We start from the raw sequence: 25,642 nt of genomic DNA on the forward strand, positions 1-25,642 counted from the left end.
AGACCCGGTTTCGCACAACACCTTTGGCTTGTCCAAGGCGCTAACTCTCTCCCACTTTCAATTTTCACCCCCAATGATTATTCCCTTACCCATTTTCCAAAACAAACATATTCCTAGCAATTACTAGAATCCTCTTTTGTGTTTATAATAGAAGGTCAGAAAAAGTAAGGCAGATACCATGTGTCTCTAGAGAATAATATTTATTGTCCTCTTATTATTATTATTGTAATTTCTCTTTCTTTATTATATTTTTTTCTCTGTTTGTTTAATTTATGGGAAGTGGGAGGTGTTTGATTCATTGACCACCAAATGGAATTTAGGTTTAGTGCTGGGTCATGACGCAAGCAAATATGTTCCTATGTGGTAAGTAAGAGTGGGTGTGTTGTATATGTGGACACCATTTAGAAAGAAGGACGAGTGAAAAATCATTCGTTAATTAGAGATTTTTCACCTACTTTAACTACATAATGGACACATTACATGGTTTAGTTTTGTCAGAAATCGAATAATAACAATGTTAAGCAACCTGTCTCGATCAACACACACATATATATGCTATGATAGTCATATAATCATATTTGAATTCAACATATAGAATCTAATATACTCAAATCATGTTGGAGTCCGATTAAGATATATATTAGTAAGGATATTAATACAATCAACATTATTAAATATTTATTAAGTAGCTCAATAAATTTCTCTATTTCTCTATTTATTAATTAAGCTAAGGTGTTCCATTTCGAATGTTTTTTTCTCCAATTAAACGATGATGACTTAACAAAAAAAATTGTCTTTCAAATAATAATATTTTTCTCGTAATTATTATTTCTTATTAAAATGTCGTTATTCAATTAATTGGGATACCAAGACAAGAATAGAAAACAAGAAAAAACAAAAAAAGAAAGAAAAACAAGAAAATAGGACAACAGATTTAATATTCCACTATAATGTATATTTTGACTTTGGTGGTACCGTCAGATTGTGCTATATTCCTTACACATTTACACCCAAAATCCAAGATATCCGAGTTTGTTATTTTTTTTTAAATGGGTAAACGTTAAATTGTTAGTTTTTTTTTAATGGGTAAACATTAAATTGTTAGTTTTTTTTTTTATAAAAATATCAATAGAAATTTTTTAATTCTTGATCTCTTTCTCCTTCTTCCTTCACTCTTAAGCTTGTTATTTCAACCACTAGATCAACCTTATTCCAACCATGAGGATTTGATTGTGGTTTCTTGTTTCTGTTGATATAGCATGCTCAGCTAAAAAAAATCAAATCAAACAACAATGATTTTTACATGGATTTATTTTTAAGATCTATTGACAACAATGAAATTCTCTGTTATGGTAGAAAATCATTAATAAGAGATGAGTACCTGCAAAATGAACTTTGATGTTCAAGACAATAACAACTCTACAGAATAGTGATCGATATTGATTTTTTTTTTTTGTTTATATATAGACATTTGAATTGGGTTGCATTCCTTGATACGATGCCTAATGCCTCCCAAGAACAATACTAATTTGCCAGTATATCTTACAACTTATACACCTAAGTGTTGACTTCAGTCAACTCCTTACCGCTATGGTTGATATAGTGTTGTGAGTCTAGTTTTAAATGGGAAGGAAAATTTACAGAAATTAAGATGTTACCATAGTTTGTTGCAAAGTGGTCCAGCTGGATTCATAGGAATGAAAATGATATCATTTTCAAGTAAGGAAATATTGATATATTCATTGATTAATAGATCTTATTAAATTTATGATAATCTTGTGGAATATCTTTTTTTTTTAATATTTTTTAGATAAATTTTGTCTCTTATGTAAATTAAGATATACTTATTTTTTTAGTCTCTAAACCTTTTTTTTATTTGTAGTATTTAAACTTTTGGGTGACTGATCAACTCAACTTTTTTTTCCATCCTAAGTTTTAGTCTCTACAATCTATCTCCATTATTAAATGTTGATGTAGCTATAGTTAACAAAATAAAAATTAAAAAAAATTTAAGGACTAAAAATATAATGTAGCTTATATATTTTGTTTATTGTCATTAAAGCATAAAGACTTTATATTGTTTTTCTATACTTTGTCTTTTCTATTAAAAGATGAAATGTTAAATCTTTTTGTATAATTGTCAAAAAGATGAGACATATACAATGAGTAACTTTTGATAGACTTCTAATGAGAGAAACACATAAATTAATCAAATATACGCTGAAATGATAGGAATCTAAAGATTATATATAGGTGTGAGATTGTATAATTGAAAATATCTTAAAATAATTAATTAGTATTTTCTAATATACCAACAAGATGTATTTTTTTTTTGTAAATTATTAGTTAAAAACTCCAATGTAAAGTGTGTTTGTCTTAGAATAATGTCAAAATAAATGATCTCTTAAGATTTAAAAAAAAAAACAGGTAAAACAATATTAAAACATACTAAAAAATATCGTGTTGAATTATGAGGATTATCATTAATTTTTAACCGGACATTTATGTGTTAAAAAGATTGTTTTATAGCATATAAATAATATAATGATTAATATTGACTCTTGATAGACTTTACATTATTTTTCTATACTTTGTCTTTTCTATTAAAAGATGAAATGTTAAATCTTTTCGTATAGTTCATACAAGGAGTGACTCTTAATAGACTTATAATGGAAGAAACATATAAATTAATCAAATATACACTAAAATGATAGAAATATAAAGATTATATATAAATGCGAGACTGGATAATTGAAAATATCTTAAAATAATTAATTAATATTTTCTAATATACCAACAAGATGTATTTTTTTTGTTGTAAATTATCAGTTAAAAACTCCAATGTAAAATGTGTTTGTTTTAAAACAATGTCAAAATAAATGATTTCTTAAGATTAAAAAAAAATGTAAACAATATCAAAACATACTAAAAAGTATTGTATTGAATTACGAGGATTATCATTAATTTTTGTTAAAAAAATTGTTTTATGGCATATAAATAATAAAATGATTAATATTGACTCTCTTAAATGGCATTAAATGGCATCTTTGAAAATTTGGAAAAATTAAGTTCTTTTAAACTTTAAACAAAAGTTTCTCTGTCCTTCTTTTTCTTTTAAAACTTAAGGAAACCTTTTAGAAAGAAAAGAATTTGTAGACCTCATAAAATTAAGATAGCTTTCCATTTCTATCATCAAATTCAATTTTAATTTCCTTTAAAGTTCAGTTACATATGCACTTAAAACCTAAGTTGCCTGGCATCGAAAAATAGAAGGAATGACAGACATTTCCGTCTCGTTCTGATCCATTAACTATTACGTTGCGTTCGTAATATATAGTTAGCGGAAACTTGGTCAGAGGACTAACTCTGGACATTTGATCTATATGGTTTCATGAATGGAGAACACCAGAACAGCTTCAAAACCACATCTCATATTACCAGGCATGCATGTATGTATATTGTGTCATGACAGCAGCTTTCAAAACCCCATCCCATATTGCCATGCGTGTATCATGTGTCGTGAACCATGCATGAGTTAAAATATGGTTTTTTGCTACAATGTTTCCCTTCCATACAACCCTGAAAATGGAATCTTCCCTTTCCATACATTAAATTTCTGAGTTCTTTACTTAACGCATTAACTTCTTAGAATATAGATTGTGGTTTTAATTCAATATATATCCTGGCTGAGAGTTATAAACTAATTAATCCCACTGAGATGTTTTTAAAAGATTGATCTACATAGATATTTTGATCAAATATTTAAAGAAATCAGTTATCCATTATTAGTGTTACACCATATTGATTTTTAAGATATAAATAAATATATATTATCTCATTTTCATATTATTATACACAGATTACAAAATATTTAATGGAATTAAAATTTGATGTATTTAAATTAAAATGTCCTTATTTAATACCTTAATTTTATATACCTAACTACATTGTTAGTAGTGAGTATTAAAGAAGGACATATTTAAGAAAAATATTACTTAAACTTTGAAATTCTAAAACATTAATTGGTTTGGAAAAAAATTAAAAAGCTAAAACATCAAAAGATACGAGTATGTTCTAGTGTTCTTGCTTGAAAAATTAATATGTATCTTCTTGAATTTCTTTTGATGCATGGTTTTATTAATATCATAATATGTAAAACAATAATGCATTGTGTTGAAAGATAATTTGTTGGAATCTCTCCTTAACACACCCCGCGCCTACCCAAATAATAAATCATGAGCTTACGCATGTATCATATGAAATTCAACACATTAGATTTTACATATAAATCTATTAGATTTTTTAATGTAAAAGATTACAAAAATCTATTAGTTTTCTATTATATTGAATCTCACATGATACATGCAAGCGCACGGTTTATTATGAATATATTTATAATGAAATTAATGAAGTGTATGTTAATCAATATATTTATTACGATAAGAAGAAAATATGAAAATCTCTTTTCACTTATTTTCGGCATTTTTCTGAGACGTACTCAGATATTGATTTAAATGTTTCATGGATAATTATTAAATATATGAAAAAAAATAGTATCATTGGATAAAATATGACTGAGAGACTAGACGTTAATTTTTAATTTCAAAGATTAAATCTCCTTAAGAAAAGTGTAAGACCTAATTTAATATATAAAAATAGGTGAATTGTCTTGTTAATTAACAATTATTATTCACAAGGACAAAGATTATTCTACGATAATGTACTGCATAATTGTTTGACCTCAGATGTGCACTGTGGTTGTGGATAGATTACATGCGAAAATTGTTTTTCAATTTATATTTTATATGAATAATCACGGACGGAGCATAAATTTGTGGGTGTGATGGCCCAGGAGTTAAAGTTGGTGGTTTCGTGTTTGGATTCCATCTTGCAATCAGGTTAAGGTTGGTGGAATCCCACCAAACAAAATATTGGGAAAGCACTATGAAAAATAGATGTAGAACAAATCCTAATAGGTGGCATGGTGGGTTAAAGGGACCAAACCTCAGTCTCCTTCGCTAAACAGTGACATTACTGTATAATATATGTGGAGGTTCATTTCACATGGTGCATATTTGATTATGTTAATATTGTAATTATCTCCCGACACATAAATATTATTGCTATAGCTGGATGGTCAGAGTAGCCAACTATCACCCTTCTTCCTCTTCCTCTTCCCTAATCTCGTTTGCAACATCTATAATAGCTAGCTTTAACTAATTGTTCGCATCTCCTTTTTATTAATTCTGGTTGAATTTACAGTGATTTATTCATATTCTTCCACCAAAGAAAGGAATATAAAATGCTCCCACGTATCAAACTGTCTGAAGTCAAATCTGTGCTGACAATTTATATATAGATGCAATACGATGTCATTTGTCAACCTACCAGAAAAAGCTGGCATATATATGTCATTAAGATTTGTTAATTGTTATTCTTAAGATAGTCGGAGAGAAATTAAAGACGAAAAAAAGTTAATATCATTAATATTTGTTTTTCATACTTTTCATAAAAAATTTATATCATGTTATCTTAAGAATATATCCAACATGGAGTTAAATAATTCACTCCTCTAAACAAATATCCAACAGGGAGTATTTATTTTATATTCCCGAATCCAAAAATTAAAATCTTTAATTTACATACTTAAAAATACATAATTATTCGCTTCCATGTCAAATTATATTGGTTGTTATATCCATTCTCTCCTTTCTTGAAAGTTCGAACCAATTTGCGTGGAAGGCAACTGGGACTACGTGCTACACATTTACCATAAATTAAGTGTCCATGTATTACTAGTAGTGATTAAAGCAATTATTGTATTTGTAAAATTAGTTTATATTACAATCTTTTATATACTAAAAAGGTAGAATGAGAAAAACAAGTGGAAAATAAAATAACAAATATAATAAAAAGAGAAAAAAATATAATTTAAAAGTATTGAAAGAGTTTAATTTGATTATAACTTTTTTATACCATTAATTAATTGGAAAATTATTTTTTTGACATAAATTAATTAAAAAAAATTGAGGTATGATTTTTAAATAATTATCATAGAAGTAAAAAATTCCAAATATATGATCATCTACGATAAAATAATAGTGTAAAAAAATATTTATACTGCCAATATATTATAATTAAAAAATGATTCATAAATATATAAGGTATAATAAAAAAAAAAAAAATTAAAAGTAATTCTAATGATTAATCCTAATAATACTAATAAAAAATAAAAATGATGACTCAATTAACCTTACAAGTTTATTTTTAATTCTGAGATAAATGCAATTAATGGCAAAACAAGCCAGGGCAAAGATTACATAAACGTAAATGAGAATAATCCAGTTTTTTTCTTATGACAGCAAGAATTTTGTTTTAACTTTATGACTTCACATCTTTATTGTTTTTGAGGTCTCTTAATTATATATATATATATATATATATATATATATATATATATATATATATATATATATATATATTATTCATAAGATTTAAATTCGAAATATTATTTAAAAATTTAAGTTCAATATGTTAATTTACAAACATGGTTTCACGTTATTCTACAAAGGCTTATATGTGATCACAAACTTTCTCGAATGCAGTAGGAAGAGAAACATGCATGATCATATGGAAAGTCTTGGGGGCGGGGCTTTCGTTGGTGGAGTTGAAATAAACCTATAATAACCGTACGTCCATGTTAGAGTTAAACTGACATAATCCAAACAGTAAATTTCAGATACTGTCTAATAATTCGATCATCAACATACATATATAAAGCAAAGCATTGATCATATTTGATAAAAGTAAAAACTTTACAAACTTTAGGCTAATTTGTATGGACATGATAGTAACCAAATTCGGTTGTCGCGGTTGATCCGAATGGTTGTCTTAGGTAACTATTTTTTTCACATTAAGGATAATTGACCTGTCACTTAAATTTAACACTAGTGTAATAATTGGTATCTTTTACGTGTGTTAAAGTTTATATATTTTATAATTTTTTAAATATTTTTCTTAATTATTTTTTTTAATTTTAAGAATACATGTTAATAAATATTTACAAATATATATATATATATATATATATATATTAATAATTATGAATATTTATATATATTCAAATTATTTTATATTTTTACATGTCTTATATATATTTTCACATCACTGTGAAAATTAACAGGCATTGCTTAAAAGGTGCATAACATCCAAGTGTGAGTGAGTCAACATACAATAGTAACTCATTATAGACAAAAGATGAAGACAACAACTAAATGTGCCATGTGGTATGCATGTTAAGCATGGTGAGCAAGGACAAATACTCTTAGATGATATGAACATACAAGCATAACATGCAACAACTAACACAATCACAAATAGATATACTCAAAATGAATAAGAGAAGAAGTAAATGGAGTAAAAAATGCTTCTTTATGCTATGCAAACATGGACTATCCAGAAGAGAAAAAAAACAAGAAGGTTGCTATGTGAAGTATCACAGTCAATGTTTCTTTGAAGCTCGTCTTTCTTGCAATGATAATCATTATATTCATCAATCTCTCAGATCCTAAGAAAATTAAAGAAAATCAATAGACATATTAAAATCAAAACCAGAATACAAGAAAATAATTTATTAGTGACAAAAACTTCTTGTACTTTAGCTCTATTATTCCCCCTGACAAATATTAAAACTAAAACGATTCTAATAAAGTAAAATAGCATCCATGATTTAGTTCTACTCAATTTCATTATTGTTTCAGATTAATTTTATTATTCCCTAAAAAGATCAATTTTATTATTTTTAAATGATCTATTATATATTTCATTTAGCGAGATTATATATAAAAACAAATGATAAACAAACATAATTAATTCAAATACATATATAAATAATACAAGTGGCTAAATATTTAAGGAGGAAAAATAAAAAATATATATAGTTAATTTAAAAGTATAGATAGTTGAAATGTGATAAAAAGAGGAAATTTGATAAAGTTTATTTAAATTAAAATTCAAGGGAAAAAGGAAATGATAACGTAAAAAAATTTATTTATTTGGAATACTCTTAAAGATACTGATCTCGTTCCCGTTCTCGTAAAACTGAAGATGAATTGCACTATAGTATTTTTAGACATTTGTACAAACGTGGTTTGTAGGGAGCGGATTCAGATCCTTTGCAATTCTTTTATATATAATGCAATTGTTATTATTAAATTTTTTTATGTCTAGAGCATCTGCATCCATATCCGAGGAGTGACACAGTTTGTATTTTGTAACGCATAGACTTAAATTGTTCATGATGGAATCGCGCGACTTCAATTTTAATAGTTGATAATTAATTAATACAAGTTGACAGATATTCACATTTTATTCTTTTGTGTTCATGACAGGTATCGTATTCCTATTAGAATAACAAAATTTATTCTCGTTCTAGAACTCTCAACCGAAATTGGTATCATGAATTTGATACTTATGGTACTGCTTAAGATCTCTTAATTAGATTATGCTACTTTAAGTATTATATATTAATTGAATGTTCTTAATTAATTAAAGAGTTAAAAATTAAAGTGTTTATAAACGGAAAAATATACTATTCAATATTTTTAATGTATTTTACTGTAATTATAAAAAATATTATTTGGTGATTCCATTGACACTAGGAAACTTGTTAGTAAAATTAAATTTATTAAATCATTCAAAAATATAAGCTACCTCTTCCAATAAAATTTTTTTTTATCAAATAATCTTTTAAGCTTTACCCCCAAATAAATGACGTAACACATGTATAGAAATTATATTGTCATAATGTTATATGATTTCTTTTTCAACCAAAAAAAATGTTATAGTATTTCTTTGGTCATTTCTGACAATTCAAATAACTTTTAAAATCAAGATATTTTTTATTAATAAAAATTAACTTTATTACAACTTTTTATGTTTCACTCTTCTTTTTTTTTAGTTTGTTTAGGAACTTATTTTGATCAAGACATTGTTTTATTTGTTTTCGGGAACTAGTTTCTGAAATTTAGTAAGTTAGGTTTGTTATGTTCAAAAAATTAGTTTCTAAAATGCTAATAGTTTTATGCTTTGTTCCAAAATTTAGTTTCCAGAACATAAATTAATAGATAATTCCGAAACATAATAATTTCTTTTTAAGTGTTGTCGTGGAATTTAATTTCTGAAACATATATATATATATATATATATATATATATATATATATATATATATATATATATATATATATATTTCAGAATTTAGTTTATGTTTCAAAAAGTAACATCTCAAACAGTAATTAATTAAATTTAAAGTATCAACAATGCTTCGGAATTTAGTTTCCGAAACATAAAATGTGTTGATTCACATGGCACTGGTGGCGGACAGAGCTTCCTCTGAAGACATATTATGGCCAGCTAATATTCTCAATCATAGAGCTAGGGGATGTAAGGGCTAAAGGTAGAGCTTTCTCCTTTCAAATTGAATTTGGAGTCAAATACAGGGTAATTTTATTATCACTAGTTCCTTTTTGGGTTTTTCTTACCTTTTTTTCTTTGATTTGACGTTGGTTTGGATGGTGTTATTGCTTTGTTCCATCTTTCAAACAACAGTTTAATTATGTTACTCATGTTATTTTTTCTTTTTATTATTTAAAACTTGTTTATTTGCTTCTCACTCTCAAAATTCGTTTCGTACAAGAGTTTTCTCATTTCTGGTCTGTGATATTGAAGTTTAATTGTGATTTGTCCGTTTGTATAGGAAGTATGACGGTGCACTCCATGACCTCACTAGTACTTGGGCCTTTAGTTTTGTTTGCAATTTTTTGGTACGAAAAGTTTGCTTTCATGCGACCTTTGGGCTTTTCTATCGTGTTTGTATGCCTAACTAATAAACAGGTGGGATAATGGGAGGGTTCCTTTATTTACTTCCATGGGTGATTTTTTTTTTCATTTTAGGTGGCTCTTCTTTTTCTTTACTGAGTTTTTTTTTCTCTCTTCACCATCACTACCTCTCTTCTTCTTCCTCTAGCTATCACCTCCACCTTTCTCTCTTCATTTTCCAGTCATCACCTTTAATCCCTTCCTTTTTCTAGTTTGTTTGTTTGCCAATGGTGCCTCCTTTTGGGTTTCTACGCTTTCTGCAACACACTCCTCTCTTTCAAAATGAATTTGTTAGAGCCATTTTTTGCAACAGTATTCAAACTATTAGTTTTTTTTAGGCAGCACTGGTCTACTTAGATTTGTGGCCTTTAAGCAAGCTCATTTAATTTTCACAACACCAATTTATTCATCATGTTCATTGTGGGTTATTTTGTATCGTCTTGATTTGACTTGAGTTGCTGTTGGAAAGTGTTGATCCAGAAAGAATAACAAAGGGAAGAAAAAAATGGTGTAGAAAAGTCTAGGGCTCTATCATGTATATTTTGTAATAGGAGGATTATTTTTGTGTTGTAAATAGTCATAGGACTGCTAATATATGTAGCTATTTAGCTTTGAGCAAAGCGTGTTTTATTTGTTGTGGATTGTTGGGACATTTTTTATTTAGCATTCTACGCTCTTGTAATGTTGCTGGACATTTTCAATTAATGATATATAATAATAAAAAAAAGAAACAAGTGGGATAGAGGTGGATGCTTAATATATCTAACGGAAATATATGATTAGATTTGTATTAGAATCTCAAACCGTAAATGGAATACCTTTTTCTTTTTTCAAGTGGAATACTCAAAAAGTTGAATACGTAAGCAAATTAGCCAGAAGCACATCATTGTGTATATATGGAGAATCGAAAGAAAATCAGGTCACTCAACAATAATGATGCAAATCTAAGTGACCACTACTTATATGATAGATTCCATCGATCGTCATGCCACTTATCCCACCAATTGCATGGTTGAACATGTTCATGACATTGACATCAGAATTTTGGATCGGTGTGAATAATTGTACGGGAATGCTACACCATTGTCTAATTCAAGAAAGAGGCCAGCTTAGATTTGCTGAACATTGATATTGTGCTTTCAAAATCACTCTTTTCATCATGGTGGTGGACTATAATTAAGCCTTTTTATTGATTTGAAAAATATAATTAACCCTTATTATCATTGGTATCATTCTTAGGAACTGTGACCGATAGCTGTCGTTGATCCTCAAGAAAGTTATCCTTTTCCGGAGACGGTGGCATTGATCTTCCGTGGCATTCTTTATATTTTCCCCACACAACTAGATAGAGCCCAAGAACCACAACTATCGCTCCAATAATACTGATATATCATTAAAATTCAGCACAAAGGGAAATGAGGTCAATATGTATTCTTAAAAGATAGAAAAAGAGGGACAATTAAGATGAGAAAAAGAGGGACAATTGTAGGATTTTTACTGAATTTAATTTGTAGTACCTTCCAAGGTAGAGTTGCTCAGATAGGACTATGCAGGCCAAGGTTGTAATAATGATCATACGCAGGGGATTAAAAGCAGTCACAATAACTGGGCCCATGGATTTTATGACCATGCCTTGTATGTAATACTGAACTCCAGATGTAACTATTCCCTGTAATAAATTAGGTTAAAGAAATAAAAAGACCATGTACGAATACAATAATATATATAAAAGCAAATGCTAATTAACCGGTGCGGATAGTTAAGGAACTAAAATGAGAAAATAGTCTAGTATCTGATCCAAAAGCACTGACCGCATAAGCAGGAGCAAAGAGTCGTGTATCCCAACCAAGGGCCCAGGCATGAGGGTGGTGGCGTTCAGCGATGGCTGCTACAATAGAGCTTTGAAGTGCACCAACAAAGCAAACCCTAGTGGCAAGGGACTTCTCTGTTGGGTATTTTCTCAATGTTATGGTCTACATATATAACACCAAACCATGCATCATTTCTCATAGGATATCAATAGATGCCTGATTTTATTTAATCTTTAAAATTAAAATAGTAGGAAGGTGAAACTATATATACTATATACATATGTTCCATTTACTGCAACTTGCATCCACTTACTTGTAATATGTAAAATGCAGAAAAGCCAGCACAACCAATGAGGAGGAAACATGTCCCCAGGATCCAGTGGTTACCAGTGGGGTTGTTCACATTCTCAGGTTAGCCACCGTGGATGGTTGAAGATCCCATAACACTAAGTAAGGGGCCTTTGTATAGTGCCATAAGCAAGGTGCCTCCAAAAGTTACTATTGTTCCAATCACTTTGGCTTGACATGCTACCTCCTTCATCTTCATGTGCTCCTATCTATTCAGTATAATAAATTACATGTATGATTCTGTGTGTTTCTTAGTCTTCGACAAACAGAAACAAATTTTGTGATTCCGTCTATCACTACAATTTCATACATTTCATATTTATAAATATTAATTCATTTTTTTTTCTATCTCGTGCTCTAACTACATAGGTTAACAAGTAAAAAAAAATATATTTTATTTCATGTAATAAATTATTCCTATTTGTTATTGGTAATATAATTGTTATTTTTTAATAAAAAAATATTTTTGAATCTTTAAGCACTCCACGTATATATAAAATAGAGAATTATTGGTTTTTTTTTTTCATTATTGACTCTTTAATTTGAGAATAAATATTGACTATTAACTCTTGTCATGAATAATCAATATTAAAATATAAAATATTATATGCGTCTTTAAAAAAGTTGTAATCTTAGCTATCTATTATTTTAAATAGATAAATTTGTTCTATAAATAGGCAATGAGAGGGAGACCGTGAGTGACAATAATAGTAAAGCGAGTACTATGAATTTTATGAATAGTTGGGAATCTAATCATGCCCACGTTATTAGTTATTATCTATTCATGTTCTATAAATAAATGGGTAGAAAACAGCTTTATTATTTTATCTGAAATACCTATTAAATTATCTAAAAAAGAACCATTTCAAATTCCCTCTATATCTCTAACGATACCCCCATTCTATATAATGAAGAAGAATGACATTGTGTTAGTAGTTTATATGCATTTTGTTCTACTTTCATTTATTTCTTCATTTTTCATTTGTTTCAAGAAGCATGAATTATTTTATGAAAGAGAAAATGTTCTCACTTGATTTCAGAAGACGTTGCCAAATGTCATATTATTTAAAATGATTGAAAAAAGACAACAAAAATTAATTTCGACCGAAGAGTTTTTTTTAAGCACAAAGTTTACGGCCTGACATGAAAACAATCTTTCAATTTCTTGATGTTAAGTATGCTTGGTTATAAATTGACTACAATGTGAATGTAATAATTGTAAATTTTTATAAATTGAATAGTTATTTGATCGTCTTATTTTTGTTACAATATTTTTAATATTATGACTTTGTTATTTTTATTTTGTTATATAATATCTATTTTTTTTCATCTTTAAATTAATTTATACACAGATTCAATTTTTACCTTTTTATTAACTTTTTCTTCATTAACTTCTTTCAAATTTTTATAAATACAATATTATAACTGTATAATCCACACCTAATTTTTATATTTTAACTTATCCGTATAACTGTATAATACTAAAGTTAGCACCTGTGCGACTTGAACCTAAACTTTTCTATTGTTGAGTGTGGATAGATTTTTTCGAATCATGTAAAGAACATTAGGCGACAAAAAAAAAAGGTTAAAGATTATCTGTATTTTAATTTGTTCTTCCATGTTTTGTTTCTTCTCTTCTAAACATCCCGTATATAAGTGAAGAGTTTTGGTTAACAATTAACGAAACTCGAGTGGACCATCTTTTAGAGCCTTTCCTATTTATTGCATTAGATTTTTGTATCATTTGATCGACGCAACTTACTTTAGAATGACAGCTAACAGAAAAGTAACACAAGGTGCGGAGTTCATGACAGCAGATAAGAACGATGCCGACGTGAATTTCATGCCCAAGAGAGCGATGTTGGGATTTAATTTTAAATATAAAGATTCAATTAATTAGCCTAATTTTGATTCTAACAAATAATCATTAATCTTAACTATATGCTTTCTATTTATGCAGAGAGAAAAATACTGTACAGAAATAAATAGAACCCTTTCTTGTTTGGACTGATGATGATGATTGATCAGAAAATTGGATTTTGTGATCTTCTAATTGTAGAGAACCCTTGTCTTTCTTTATGTGAATGTCTCTCTTCTCTTCTGATGGATAAGGAGAAAACGGTAGGCATTGAGATATTGCTCTCTCTACAAATGAGACTATACCTTTAAACCGGTAACTGCCATACATTATCCCACATTTCATAATTATAATTTGGTCCCTCATCAAATTATATACAATTATCCTTTCATGACATATATGTCCTCAACCATATACAATTATCCTTTCATGACATATATGTCCTCAACCATATTACTATATTAATGAGATCACTTATTCTGTATGTAAGACCATTAATTTAATATAACTATATCTACCAAAAGGAATTGCACTAAATACGTAATAACAAACTTGAATTTGAATTTCATATTAATTTTGACTTATAATAAGGATAAGACAATCATTACTCGAAGAAAGCTAGCGCCATAATCTCAGAAAATATCCGGACTGTCATCTTGGACCTAACTTTCCTGCAAAAACGATATTTCTTTTAGTAGAGCTGAATATTCTTCATGATATATATATCTCAAAGGGTATGTTTGAGGCGAAATATAATGATTAATCCGTGAAGTATTTGAGATTTATTTGAGGGGTTAACATCTTTTTTGATAAATATTAATTTTTTGGTACGCACCCACTAGAGATCAAACATATAACCAAATATTTGGGATAAAATTATCTATCGTCTATGTTATCTCATGGTTCTTCATGGTATCTTTAATCTACTATATATAGAAGATATGTTATATTAAATCATGTATGCGCATGGTTGTTTTTCATTAATTACAGGAATGAATACGAGAAGTAAGATGAAGATACCTTTCAAGAACAAATGCGAATGGAGCGAGAGTCATAGAAGCGATGGCATTACGGTAGACGATGAACACGTAATGGCTCATACCCTTCTTTATAGCATCCATGGCAAGTATGAACATCCCAGCTGAGCCAAATTGAACTGCTAATAACATCAGATACGGCTTTGCATTTGTGAACCACCTACCCATCTTATTCTTATTAATCTCTCTCTCGTGAACGCAATATATGTGTGTGAGAAGTGAAATATCTTATGCTTGCTTTTGTTTATCTGCAATATTCAGTGCGAAAGCAAGCATGGCCATCTTAATATTTATACCCAACCGGTGAATATATTTAATAAAGGACAAATAATCCAAAAAGTTGCTTAATATTCTCTACATTATACGATCCCAGCAGCAGTAAGATTAAAAAGAGAAAGTAAACGGTGTGGTGACTATTCATCCAAGAGGGATTGTTAGTGTGCGTATAATCTCCGCAATAAGGTTCGGCTTGGTAGAATCCCACAAATGATCAAAATAATATCTCATTTTCTTTATAAGCATATTGTTATTTAAGAAACAGAGCATACAGAATACCCCAACTCATACAAAATATTCACGAGACTCTCAATTAGAGATATGAAGATAAAGAAACTACAAGTTGCATGCACAAATTAGAAAAAATAATAAAGAACATTACTCTTAGGGGCCTCGAAAATGTTCGAGATCTACTCATGTTAATTTAGGCGGTTCTTGATATTTTTTGATGATGCAGAGCTTTTTGGCTTTCTCATTAACAGGGGTCAGCTAGTCCTCTCATATTTTCTACTGGAGTCTTGAATTTGACATACCATATTTTCAACTTAATCGTAATTTTTACTAATGAACTTTTTAGCTTATCCGTAAAAAAAATCAAATCTATATTACTACTGAGATTAAAAGAAATAGTATTCAAGTACAATACATTATATTATGCAAGAGAGGTCATTGTACGCGTAGAAAAGTAGGAACATTTTGTGTAATTTGACAAAATTTGAGGAAATGTAATTTGCTCATATTATTATGCATAATTTAAGTAAAGCATATCACAGCGCAGGTTATTGTTATGCATTGTGATTTGTATTAACCATGGCTCATATCATAACATGTCATATATTATCATCGCGACCCTTAGGACTTCTATGGGATGACGTGCACCAAATGTTGTTGAGGTTTCTTATATAAAAAATTATTGTTATTTTGAAAAAACTCACAAAATCAGAACCCAAGGTACCACAACAATGATATGGTAATAAGCTTATAGAATAAACAATTCCAGAAAAAGGTATACCACACATATCCTCTCTTCCCTCTTTACTTCCACTTGTCCTTAAGGACTTAAAACCAATAACTTATTCACAAGTTTTATTAATTTTTTGAGGGAAATTTATCTTAACTAAAGCAGTTTCAATTTTTAATTTATTTTTTAATTTTCATGAAATCCTCACTTTATACTCAAATTTACATAATTTTTATTAAATTTTTAGAATTTATTATTTACAATATTCTCATATTTAATATTAATAATTATTTCAGTGTATCATTTTTTTATTAGATGGTTTATTTGTTTTAAATGTTACACATTAACCATTTCTATCTTGGGTTAATAATAATGAGGGTTTAAGGCTCAAATCTGCAAATGGACCTCACTCTTCAATCTCATCATTCTTTTGAAAATTTATATATTTTTACCAAGTTAATGTGATCCAAATTACAAAGCTAAAAAATTCTCATAATATATATTTTTATATTTAATCATCATGATTATTTTATTTAATATTATTATTATTATGCTGTTGCAATTAGTTAAATGTAATAAGTTTGGGCTCTTAAGTATTCGGTATAGCCAGGCCCAGTACACTTAGAAGGGAATTTTACATTTTTTTGCGCAACCCACAGCTTCCCCATCGCACGTCTGGATTTCATTTCCGGTAAACCATTAGCCTTGTCGATTAAATTTAGCTTACCGATATGTCTTTTTTATTTTTCTCAATTAGTATCTTTGTCTTATACATCCACTATGTATAAGCATTATTAACAAGGCTTTATAATCTGTATATGTAAAACATATTTTTGACTAAGATACTTTATTTAGATCTTTACAGCTATCTATGCATAAAATATTTTTATATTGGGATGCTCCATGTATATATTTTTCCTCTGAAGACCATTAGAAACAGAAGTAGGATAAATATAAATTAAATAGCTATAGTGATTGTCTACATTTAAATTTAAGTGATCTGATCTGACTGTAGCCAACTGCAAAAAGAGAGCTCATTTTAGTTTTAAACGTACTCCTAACTCTACAACATTGAAAAAGGAGCTCAAACTTTGTAGAGTAATCATGTACTTATCTATTGTCTTGGAGATCATCCAAATATAGCAGTGGGGAGCATAACAAAGCAAAAAGAAGCACAGAAATTGACTAAACAAGATTTTAATTCTTGCTTTGTTGACGAAAATAGCAAGGGAATTGAAATGGTGGACCAAGAAAGAAAATTAAAGATAAAAAGAAAATTGTACTAGGCTATGATTTTGGTCCCGGAAAAATTTAGTCATTTTTTAATTTGGTTCTTTAAAATTTTTTCTTTTGAATTTACCCCATGTAAAATTTAATTTTTTTTTATTTTAATTTTTGTGACTTTCAAGTTATTAACACAACGTTCTAACCAATTGAACTAATGAGTCAATTACATTATAAAATAAATAATGTTATTATATATAACACTAAAATTTCTAATATATATTTAATGCGCATGTAAATTTAAAGAATAAATTTTGTGACAATTAATTTATTTTAAAAAAATTTCTTTTGAATTTATTCCATGTAAAATTTAATTTTTGTGACTTTCAAATTATTAGCACAACGTTCTAATCAATTGAATTAATGAGTTAATTACATTATAAAATAAATAATATTATTATATATAACACTAAAATTTCTAATATATATTTAATATGCATGTAAATTTAAATAATAAATTTTGTGACAATTGATTTTGATATAACTCATATGAATTATTTAATTCGTATATTTTTTATAAATAAAAAATATTTACTATTACAAAATTTAATATATATTACAAAATCTAATATATATTTAATTACATTATATTAACTCTTCTTAATTATTTCGAAAAATATTATCCTATGTATTCTTGTAAGAGAAGTTGCTCTAAACATTAGAAAAATAAGAGTTGTGTGCAATCTCAATTCTCAAGAGAACATAAGAATGTTAGCATAATTTGCTTTTTTTTTTTTGTCTTTTTTTTCTATTGTATCATATCAACTATTATATTTACTCTTTTGTATCTTTAGTCTCTCTTTCTTTCTCTAATTAAATATTGAACAAAGTTTGATGTACATCAAACTTATACCTTTGATATTGATGTTTTGTTCGAAAATTAGTACAATTCAATTTTGGTTTTTCTTGTCATTTGATTGACTACTTACTTTAGAATGACAGCCAACAAAAAAGTAACAGAGGGTGCTGAGTTCATCACAGCAGATAGGAAAGATGCCGACGTGAATTTCATGCCTAGGAGGGCAAAGCACTGATCCAGTATTATTCTGTATTCAACACCATATAATTAATTTAACTAACCATGTGTATCTAAGGAGTTACACAAAATACATAATAACAAAATGGAAGTTGAATTTTCATATATATGTAAGCGTAAGAAAATCATTACTCGAAGAAAGCCAGCGCCATAATCTCTGCAAATATCCGGACTGTCATCTTGGGCCTAACTTTCCTGCACAAACAACATTTCTTTTAGTTGAGCTGAATATTCTTGATCTTAACTTCATTTGTACTTCAGAACAGAAAATGTTACACCCAAAATAACGATGAAACCGAATTAAAAACTACCATATAATAAATCATGTATACGCATGCATGCATGATGTTCAATTGTTCATTAATTAGGGGAGGTAAGGGGAAGAGACCTTTCAAGAACAAATGCAAAGGGAGCGAGAGTTACAGAGGCGATGACATTACGGTAGACGGTGAACACGTAATGGCTCATACCCTTCTTGATGGCATCCATGGCAAATACGAACATTCCTGCAGAGCCAAATTGAACCGCCAATAACAGCAGATAAAGTTTTGCATTTCTGAACCATGTACGCATCTTATTCTTATTATTCCTCCTCTCTCTCGTGAACACTACTACGTGTGTGAGAAGTGATTGAAATTGCTTATGCTTTCTTTTGTTTATCTGCAATGTACTGCAAAACCAATGCTGGTCATCTTAATATTTATACTCAACCGGTGATTATGTTTTTTTAATAAATTTTTATATATATAACCGAAAGAATTGCTTAATAATAACATTCTCTACTTTATATTAGATTAAAAAGGGAAATAAACAACAGTGAACTGAGTACATCTAATTGAGGGTGATCAATGTGCGTATAATATCCGGAATAAGGTTCGGCTCTATCCCACTGTTTAAAATGACATCTCTATGTTTTTAATCTGGTTCTTTTAAAAATTTAATTTAGGAGAAATATTTCTTTTATAATAATTTTTTTTAATATATGAATATATTATAATTAAATTTTTTAATAAATCAATATTTGTTAATATATAAATTATATTTTTTTAAGATAAACAATTTAGTGATATTATGTTAATTTTAGCCATTGATAATTTATTTTTAAAATATTGAAATTTAATTTAAAATAAATTAAAAAGAGATAAAAGGTTTAAAAAAACAAAAAACGCTTTTGTCGAAGCAAAATTCCTAAAAACACTTTCGTTAAATATTGAATAATAGCTCCTAAAAATACTCTGGTTAATCAATTAGATAATAATTTTAAGAGAAAATAATTATATTTTTAATTTTCGTATTACAATCTTAAAATACTTCAAAATATAAAGATAATAATCCAAAAGTATTACAAGATAGATGCGTAACAAATCATACGAGGGAACATGGTGTGTTAAAAAGGGAACAAAGCATATATCCCATAAAAAACAATGACATTAATCTCTTTCTCTTTATATATATATATATATATATATATATATATATATATATATATATATATATATATATATATATATATATATATATATATATATATATATAGTATTTAGTAAATTAAAGTAACTAAACTATTGTTCAGTTTAACACTTAAATTATAGACCTAATCACACTACATCAATTCTTTATATATACCTATAATTATTTTATTTCATTTAGTTTATTATAAATAATTAGATAGGCATCAATACTGCAAGTAAACTATGATCTTCTGTCTTCATAGAACTTGCATGTTTAGATATGTATAAAAAGTACTTTCCAAAGCAATTTTGTTTTTCTTAAAATTCCAGAAAATATTTTTCAAAATACTATTTTGTGATTCAGAAAGTAATTTTTAAAATGTTAAGAAAAACATAAAAAAAATTCAAGTAGAACACGAGGAGTATTAAAAATCTCATACAAGTGATATATTGTAAAATAGTGAATAATTAAAGTGAAGAAAACATATAATTGATATTGGTTCTTTAATTTAGACAACTTTAAAGGTGTTCTACGGTAGCAACTCGAAGTTTGGAATCTAATTTCCAAAAAGGGAAAAAATGGGAAAGGGGTTGCATTAATAAACAAGGGGAGATATATGTAGTAATTGTGAGAAAAAAAACATATCATATAGCTCAATTGTAAAGCATAGAGGCCTATTAGTTCAAAAGATCGACTCCCCTTTTTAGTTAAGGACACCCTCTTCACTTTTTTCTAAATCAAATTACTTAAATAACCTTTCCCTTTTAAACCTTCTTCTCTCCCTCATGTACTTCCATTTTCAAAGCAACAACACACTCCTTTTCTCATAGCAACAACACATTTCCTTCTCTTTCATCACACTCCCTTCATCCCATTCAATCTTTGGTGATATTTGGTCTCACTTTATTCCTCCCTTCTTAGTCTTTTGCACTATCAATAAAAAACTAAAGGGAGATCAAAGATCGAATGGGATGATGGGAGTGTGATAAAAGAAAAGGAAATGTGTTGTTGCTACCATAAAAGAAGTGTGTTGGGTTGAAAATGGAAGTACATGAGGGAGAGAAGAAGGTTTGAAAGGGAAACATTATTTAAGTAATTTGATTTTAAAAAAAAAGTGAAGAAGGTGTACTTTTGAACTAATAGGCCTTTATGCTTTACAATTGGGCCATATGATTTGTTTATTTATCACAATTACTACATATATCTCTTCTTGTTTATTAATGCACCCCTTCCCCATTTTTTCCTCAAAACTACCTCTTTTCTAGAAATTAGATTCTGGATGTACTTATGGAATGTAATCTCCAAAAGTGAGTTTCACACCAAGAAGCCACTCATTGCCCTAGTGGCTGCGATGCTAGACATCGATAAGGAAGCTATCATGGGCTCGCGGTGGAAACAACAATTGTGGAGTCATTGTTGTTTACCATGGCACAAATCTCGTTGCAACAATTCCTTACAAAGTGAGGAACGTGTTGGGGACTCATTTTCTACCTATGAAGCCTAGATACGTGATATGAAACAACACAAATACGACAATATGACCAAATTTTTAAAATTAACGATACAATACATCTTCAATATGTTAATAAAAAATTATATATGTATGGAAATATGCAAACCTCTCCCTAGTAGGTGTAGAAATTTTTTCAAGCAACACAACTACACAATAATAACAACATAGCACAACATCAATTTTTTTATATCAAATTTCAAAAAACATAACAGATAAATTGCGTAGAAATCAAACGCACAAAGCAAAAAACACATAGAGAAGAGATACATTGCCAGAAAATGCACACATAGTGGTGACCTTGTTGGGAAAGGGCGAGAGAAGTGAGATTGCCTCAGACTATGCTGGAAAAGTGAGAGAGAAGACAACAGAGAGACCGTGCCAAAAAAGGAGAGAGAAGACTAAAGAAAAACCTCGGACCGTGCCAAAAAAAAAGGAGAGAGAAGATTGAGAACCGTCGTGTGTTTGTCGTCCTCCGACATGAACAAGAGAGTCTGCATTTTGCCCTTCTGAGTTGAAGAAGGAAGTTGCGTGTTGAAAGAGAGAAACGTGACTAAAGAGGGAGTATCCCAATATGGCTTGAGCCGTGTCCCCCCCCCCCCCCCCCCAACTTAAGCAGTGTCCTAGTCGTATCCATTATTTTTAGAAAAATAAAAGTTTCTGATACTTTCCAGATACGTATCGGTGTATGACATCGATATGTTGGTCATTTTGGAGTATCAGGGCTTCACAGTTTTCTGCAATCGAAGCAATTGGGCTGGGCACTTGAATGTTTATGGTTGTTGACTCCTTGACAAGCATATCAAGTTACACAAGTAGTATAAAATAATAAGATTAATTATCGTATTCCATACAGACTATACTTGTACTCTGAGTTATATATATATATATATATATATATATATATATATAATGATTAAGCAATTAATGAATGGAAGAGAGTTTTGTGCATAAAAATCAATATTAATAGAAATAAATTGAGAACTAACAACAAAGCATTAACATAAAAGGTGAGAAGACATACGCTCAAAGTATGTGATTGGTGATGAGTGCGGAATGTATTGGGGGCTCTACTACTAGAACTTCTCTTGATGTAATCTTACTAAATTTTTCTCTTTTAACATTAATATCATTATTACCCGCATCTACTAGTCTATTCTAATCAAGATCCCTCAAGTGAAATAACCTATATCACTTAATATCTCTCCCAATCCCTTAGCGATTGATTACTAAATGATTTACATTAAGAGAAGAGATGCATGAACAGGCTAAAAAAGACCATCCCTAGATATGACTCACTCTAGATATTCTTTCCAAGTTCTTAGCATACAAACATTTCTCAATATTTATATCCTAAAACAGTATATAAAGATGAATGATCAAACAATAAATATGTGAATAAGCACAGGGATGAACAATAATAACATTATATTATAAGATAGTTTAGAATTATTATATCATAAAGAGTTTTGGATTATAGAGCACCCAACACGGTGGAGTTTTAACCTCTCATTGTCATGAGGGGCTTACAGATAGGTGGAGTAAATTATAGGGGATTTAATGGAAGAAATATAGAGTGAAACAGATCGACCAAAGCTCTGGAAACGAATTTTTCTTGCATTGGTTGGTAATGGCTTCCTACGCTTCTTCTTCTCCTTTTACTATCCTTGCGTTGTGGTTCAGTGTTCTCCATGAATGAATGTTGCTTTTATATATAAAAAACATTTTTTGAAAATATTTGTCCACCTGATGATCAATCAGAATCATCACTATGCGCTAAGCCTGCGCGTACGCGTTGAGCACAAATGCAAAGTTCAGTTGACATAAGTGATCGTGACTAAGCCATTAGATGCTTGTTAAGCCGCCAGATGCACTAAGCAGACTTCTTAGACTGAGCGGTCCTATTGTGCTAAGCAAGAATGTTGTGTTTAGTGCGACACTTCAGTTCTTCAATCCTCTTTCATATCTCTGCTACATCTCTATACAAAATACAACCAAAATAACTATAAAATCATTAACTTTAGCATCTTCTAGATAAAAACTCAGAAGAAGTTAGGTTGGTGTTGTTTTAACACAAAAAAAACAATAAAAAAGAAGAAAATTAAATAATTGCTATGTGATTTTAGTATACAAATGACATGCATAGCACTTATCAATGGTCTTCTATTTGCTGCTCTAAAGAGTGAATCTGGTGGTGTGTGGCGCCCAAGAGTAATTCTATAACAGCACTTGTTCACAATCTTGAACGACCCTGGTTGTGCCTCTGCAAGTTCAGCCACAACATTAAAATGAACATGAAGTTACACTATAAAGCTCAAATAATCAGCTAGCCTTTAAAACATTTGAGCCATATAATAAATAAATAATTAAATCTATAAAATGTTGGCATCAGATAAATCTGTAAGAGAATGTGTGAAAGCAGCAAAAGAAGATCATATCTCAAAACGCATATGATAGAATGGTTCAAATTCACAAGTAAACAACTCATTCATGACATCAATTTGAAGATTTTATTTTATTAATAACAATATATAGCTGTCATCATCAGCAGACTTAACCATAGTGTGAGGGAAAAGAGTGCATGCCAAACCCAAGGTACTTTAGCTAAAGTATTGGGGTGGATTGCTACATGAAATAAGAACACCAGGATGCTGCACAATCTTCAAATCAAGAACATAGATAGATGTGAGCACTTGGCAGTAGTTTTTTTGTCCTTTATTAAGCAACTGGGGAAAAAAGATTCGCATAAGTTGTAAGTTGTACGTACTTGTAACTGGTTTTTGTGTGTACGTATCATCTATGGGTAGTCTCTTTAAATCTTTTGCTTGACAGTGTACAGGTTCAATAGAGTAAAACTATTCCCCTGGTTCTCGATGCAAGTTGTTTGTGTGTGTGCTATAGTATCTTCGATTCGTGTATCTATGTAAAGCTTTTTCATCAGTTAAAAATTCTGTCAAAAAAATAGAAATAGCCTAATGCACCAAATAAACAGTTATTTAATGAGAGATTTAACACTTCTAACTAGAGATGTAAGCGCCTCAACCTATTCATAACAAAAGTAGGTGGCATTGGAAAAACTTGAAGAGCTTAAAAAAAAATTGCAACATATTCGTGTGGCAAATGATTTTTTACCCAATGTACCAGCCTATCGTATTGTCGTCGTCAGGTTTGTGCACAGAATCCACCAGAAACTGTTAAAGTACACAACCTTTTAGATACCAAGTGATAAGAACCTAAAGGTAATCTATCAACTTGATGATAATAATCATAATTGAACTAGGAGATTATGCAGATTTTGCACAAACATATATTATACTCACCGATAGAACTGGATCAGACATAGAATAACAAAAATCACTACACAATATATCCCTGATGCATATAATCAAGCTGCTAATTTCTGTATGTCCTTCCCTTTATTATGCATGTCAACTGTCAAGACAATTTAACACGCACCTGGCACCCCAGCGTCCAAGCCATCTTCGACCATTTCCCCAAACCATTGCACCCTGCCTAGACAGGGATTTCCTGCATCCAACAAGAGCAACATCTCTGTAGAAATGTTCTAACCCAAACATCAAACTGCAACTGGCTTCGAGTTACGGAGGTGAGGAGGGAAAAGGGAGGTGTAATTAATAATTGCCTAAACATAAGCGGTGGTTTGACTTTGAACAATGAGATTTCTTAGGTAAGATTCAAAGAATGTTTTTTTTCATGAAGATCGAGGTCAATCTTAGTTTACAAGTCATAAATATTTTTTTATTCATAAAAGTTAAAGACAGATTGATATGATAAAATTTATAACATTTACTTATATCCTAATCAATTAATTAAGTTAGATCCCATTAATTATAACTTAGAATTATGAGTTAAAAATCTTTCTCTTAACTTTCCAATAACAAAAAACACATATATGCTACAAATTATAGAAAAAATGCATGTGGACAAGCTAACACCGCACATAGAAAAATGGAGCCGCCATTAATTAATTTATTTTTCAAAAGTTCGCTATTATATTTCTTTTTTTCATATATATTTTAATTTTATTTACACAGATAAAATTGAGAAACTTTGGTGTGATTAGTTCATTTATATTGGTGGTGTGGTGTGACAGTGGCCTCCGCGAACCTCGCTGGTACTCGGATCTCTGGTTGTGTTCGAAATCTTGATATAAGAAGTATGCTTTCCTAT

The 25,642-nt window shown here is 29.2% G+C and overlaps 1 protein-coding gene and 1 long non-coding RNA gene across 2 annotated transcripts; both read right to left on the reverse strand.

Annotated features, from left to right (window-relative positions):
• Positions 1-18,200: 18,200 nt before the first annotated feature.
• On the reverse strand, positions 18,201-19,145 carry LOC100785273 (WAT1-related protein At4g08290). Its single transcript, XM_014774985.3, has 3 exons — positions 18,878-19,145; positions 18,622-18,684; positions 18,201-18,499 (listed from the first exon to the last, which is right to left on the reverse strand). The coding sequence occupies exons 1-3, from the start codon at positions 19,060-19,062 to the stop codon at positions 18,379-18,381; spliced, it is 369 nt and encodes a 122-aa protein (XP_014630471.3). The 5' UTR covers positions 19,063-19,145; the 3' UTR covers positions 18,201-18,378.
• Positions 19,146-22,950: 3,805 nt separating this feature from the next.
• Positions 22,951-25,182, reverse strand: LOC121174812 (uncharacterized). Its single transcript, XR_005891219.1, has 3 exons — positions 24,908-25,182; positions 24,584-24,642; positions 22,951-23,714 (listed from the first exon to the last, which is right to left on the reverse strand). It is a non-coding gene; the product is annotated as an uncharacterized lncRNA (long non-coding RNA).
• Positions 25,183-25,642: the final 460 nt, after the last annotated feature.

Source organism: Glycine max, chromosome 4 (assembly GCF_000004515.6).
Source record: "Glycine max cultivar Williams 82 chromosome 4, Glycine_max_v4.0, whole genome shotgun sequence".
Lineage (NCBI taxonomy): Eukaryota > Viridiplantae > Streptophyta > Magnoliopsida > Fabales > Fabaceae > Glycine > Glycine max.

Coding starts and splice junctions, on each gene's coding strand:
- LOC100785273 (XM_014774985.3), bottom strand. CDS start 19,062: ATGCGTACATGGTTCAGAAATGCAAAACTTTATCTGCTGTTATTGGCG. Junction 18,685..18,877: donor TTTGCATTTGTTCTTGAAAG/GTCTCTTCCCCT, acceptor TTGTTTGTGCAG/GAAAGTTAGGCCCAAGATGA. Junction 18,500..18,621: donor ATGGCGCTGGCTTTCTTCGA/GTAATGATTTTC, acceptor TGTTGAATACAG/AATAATACTGGATCAGTGCT.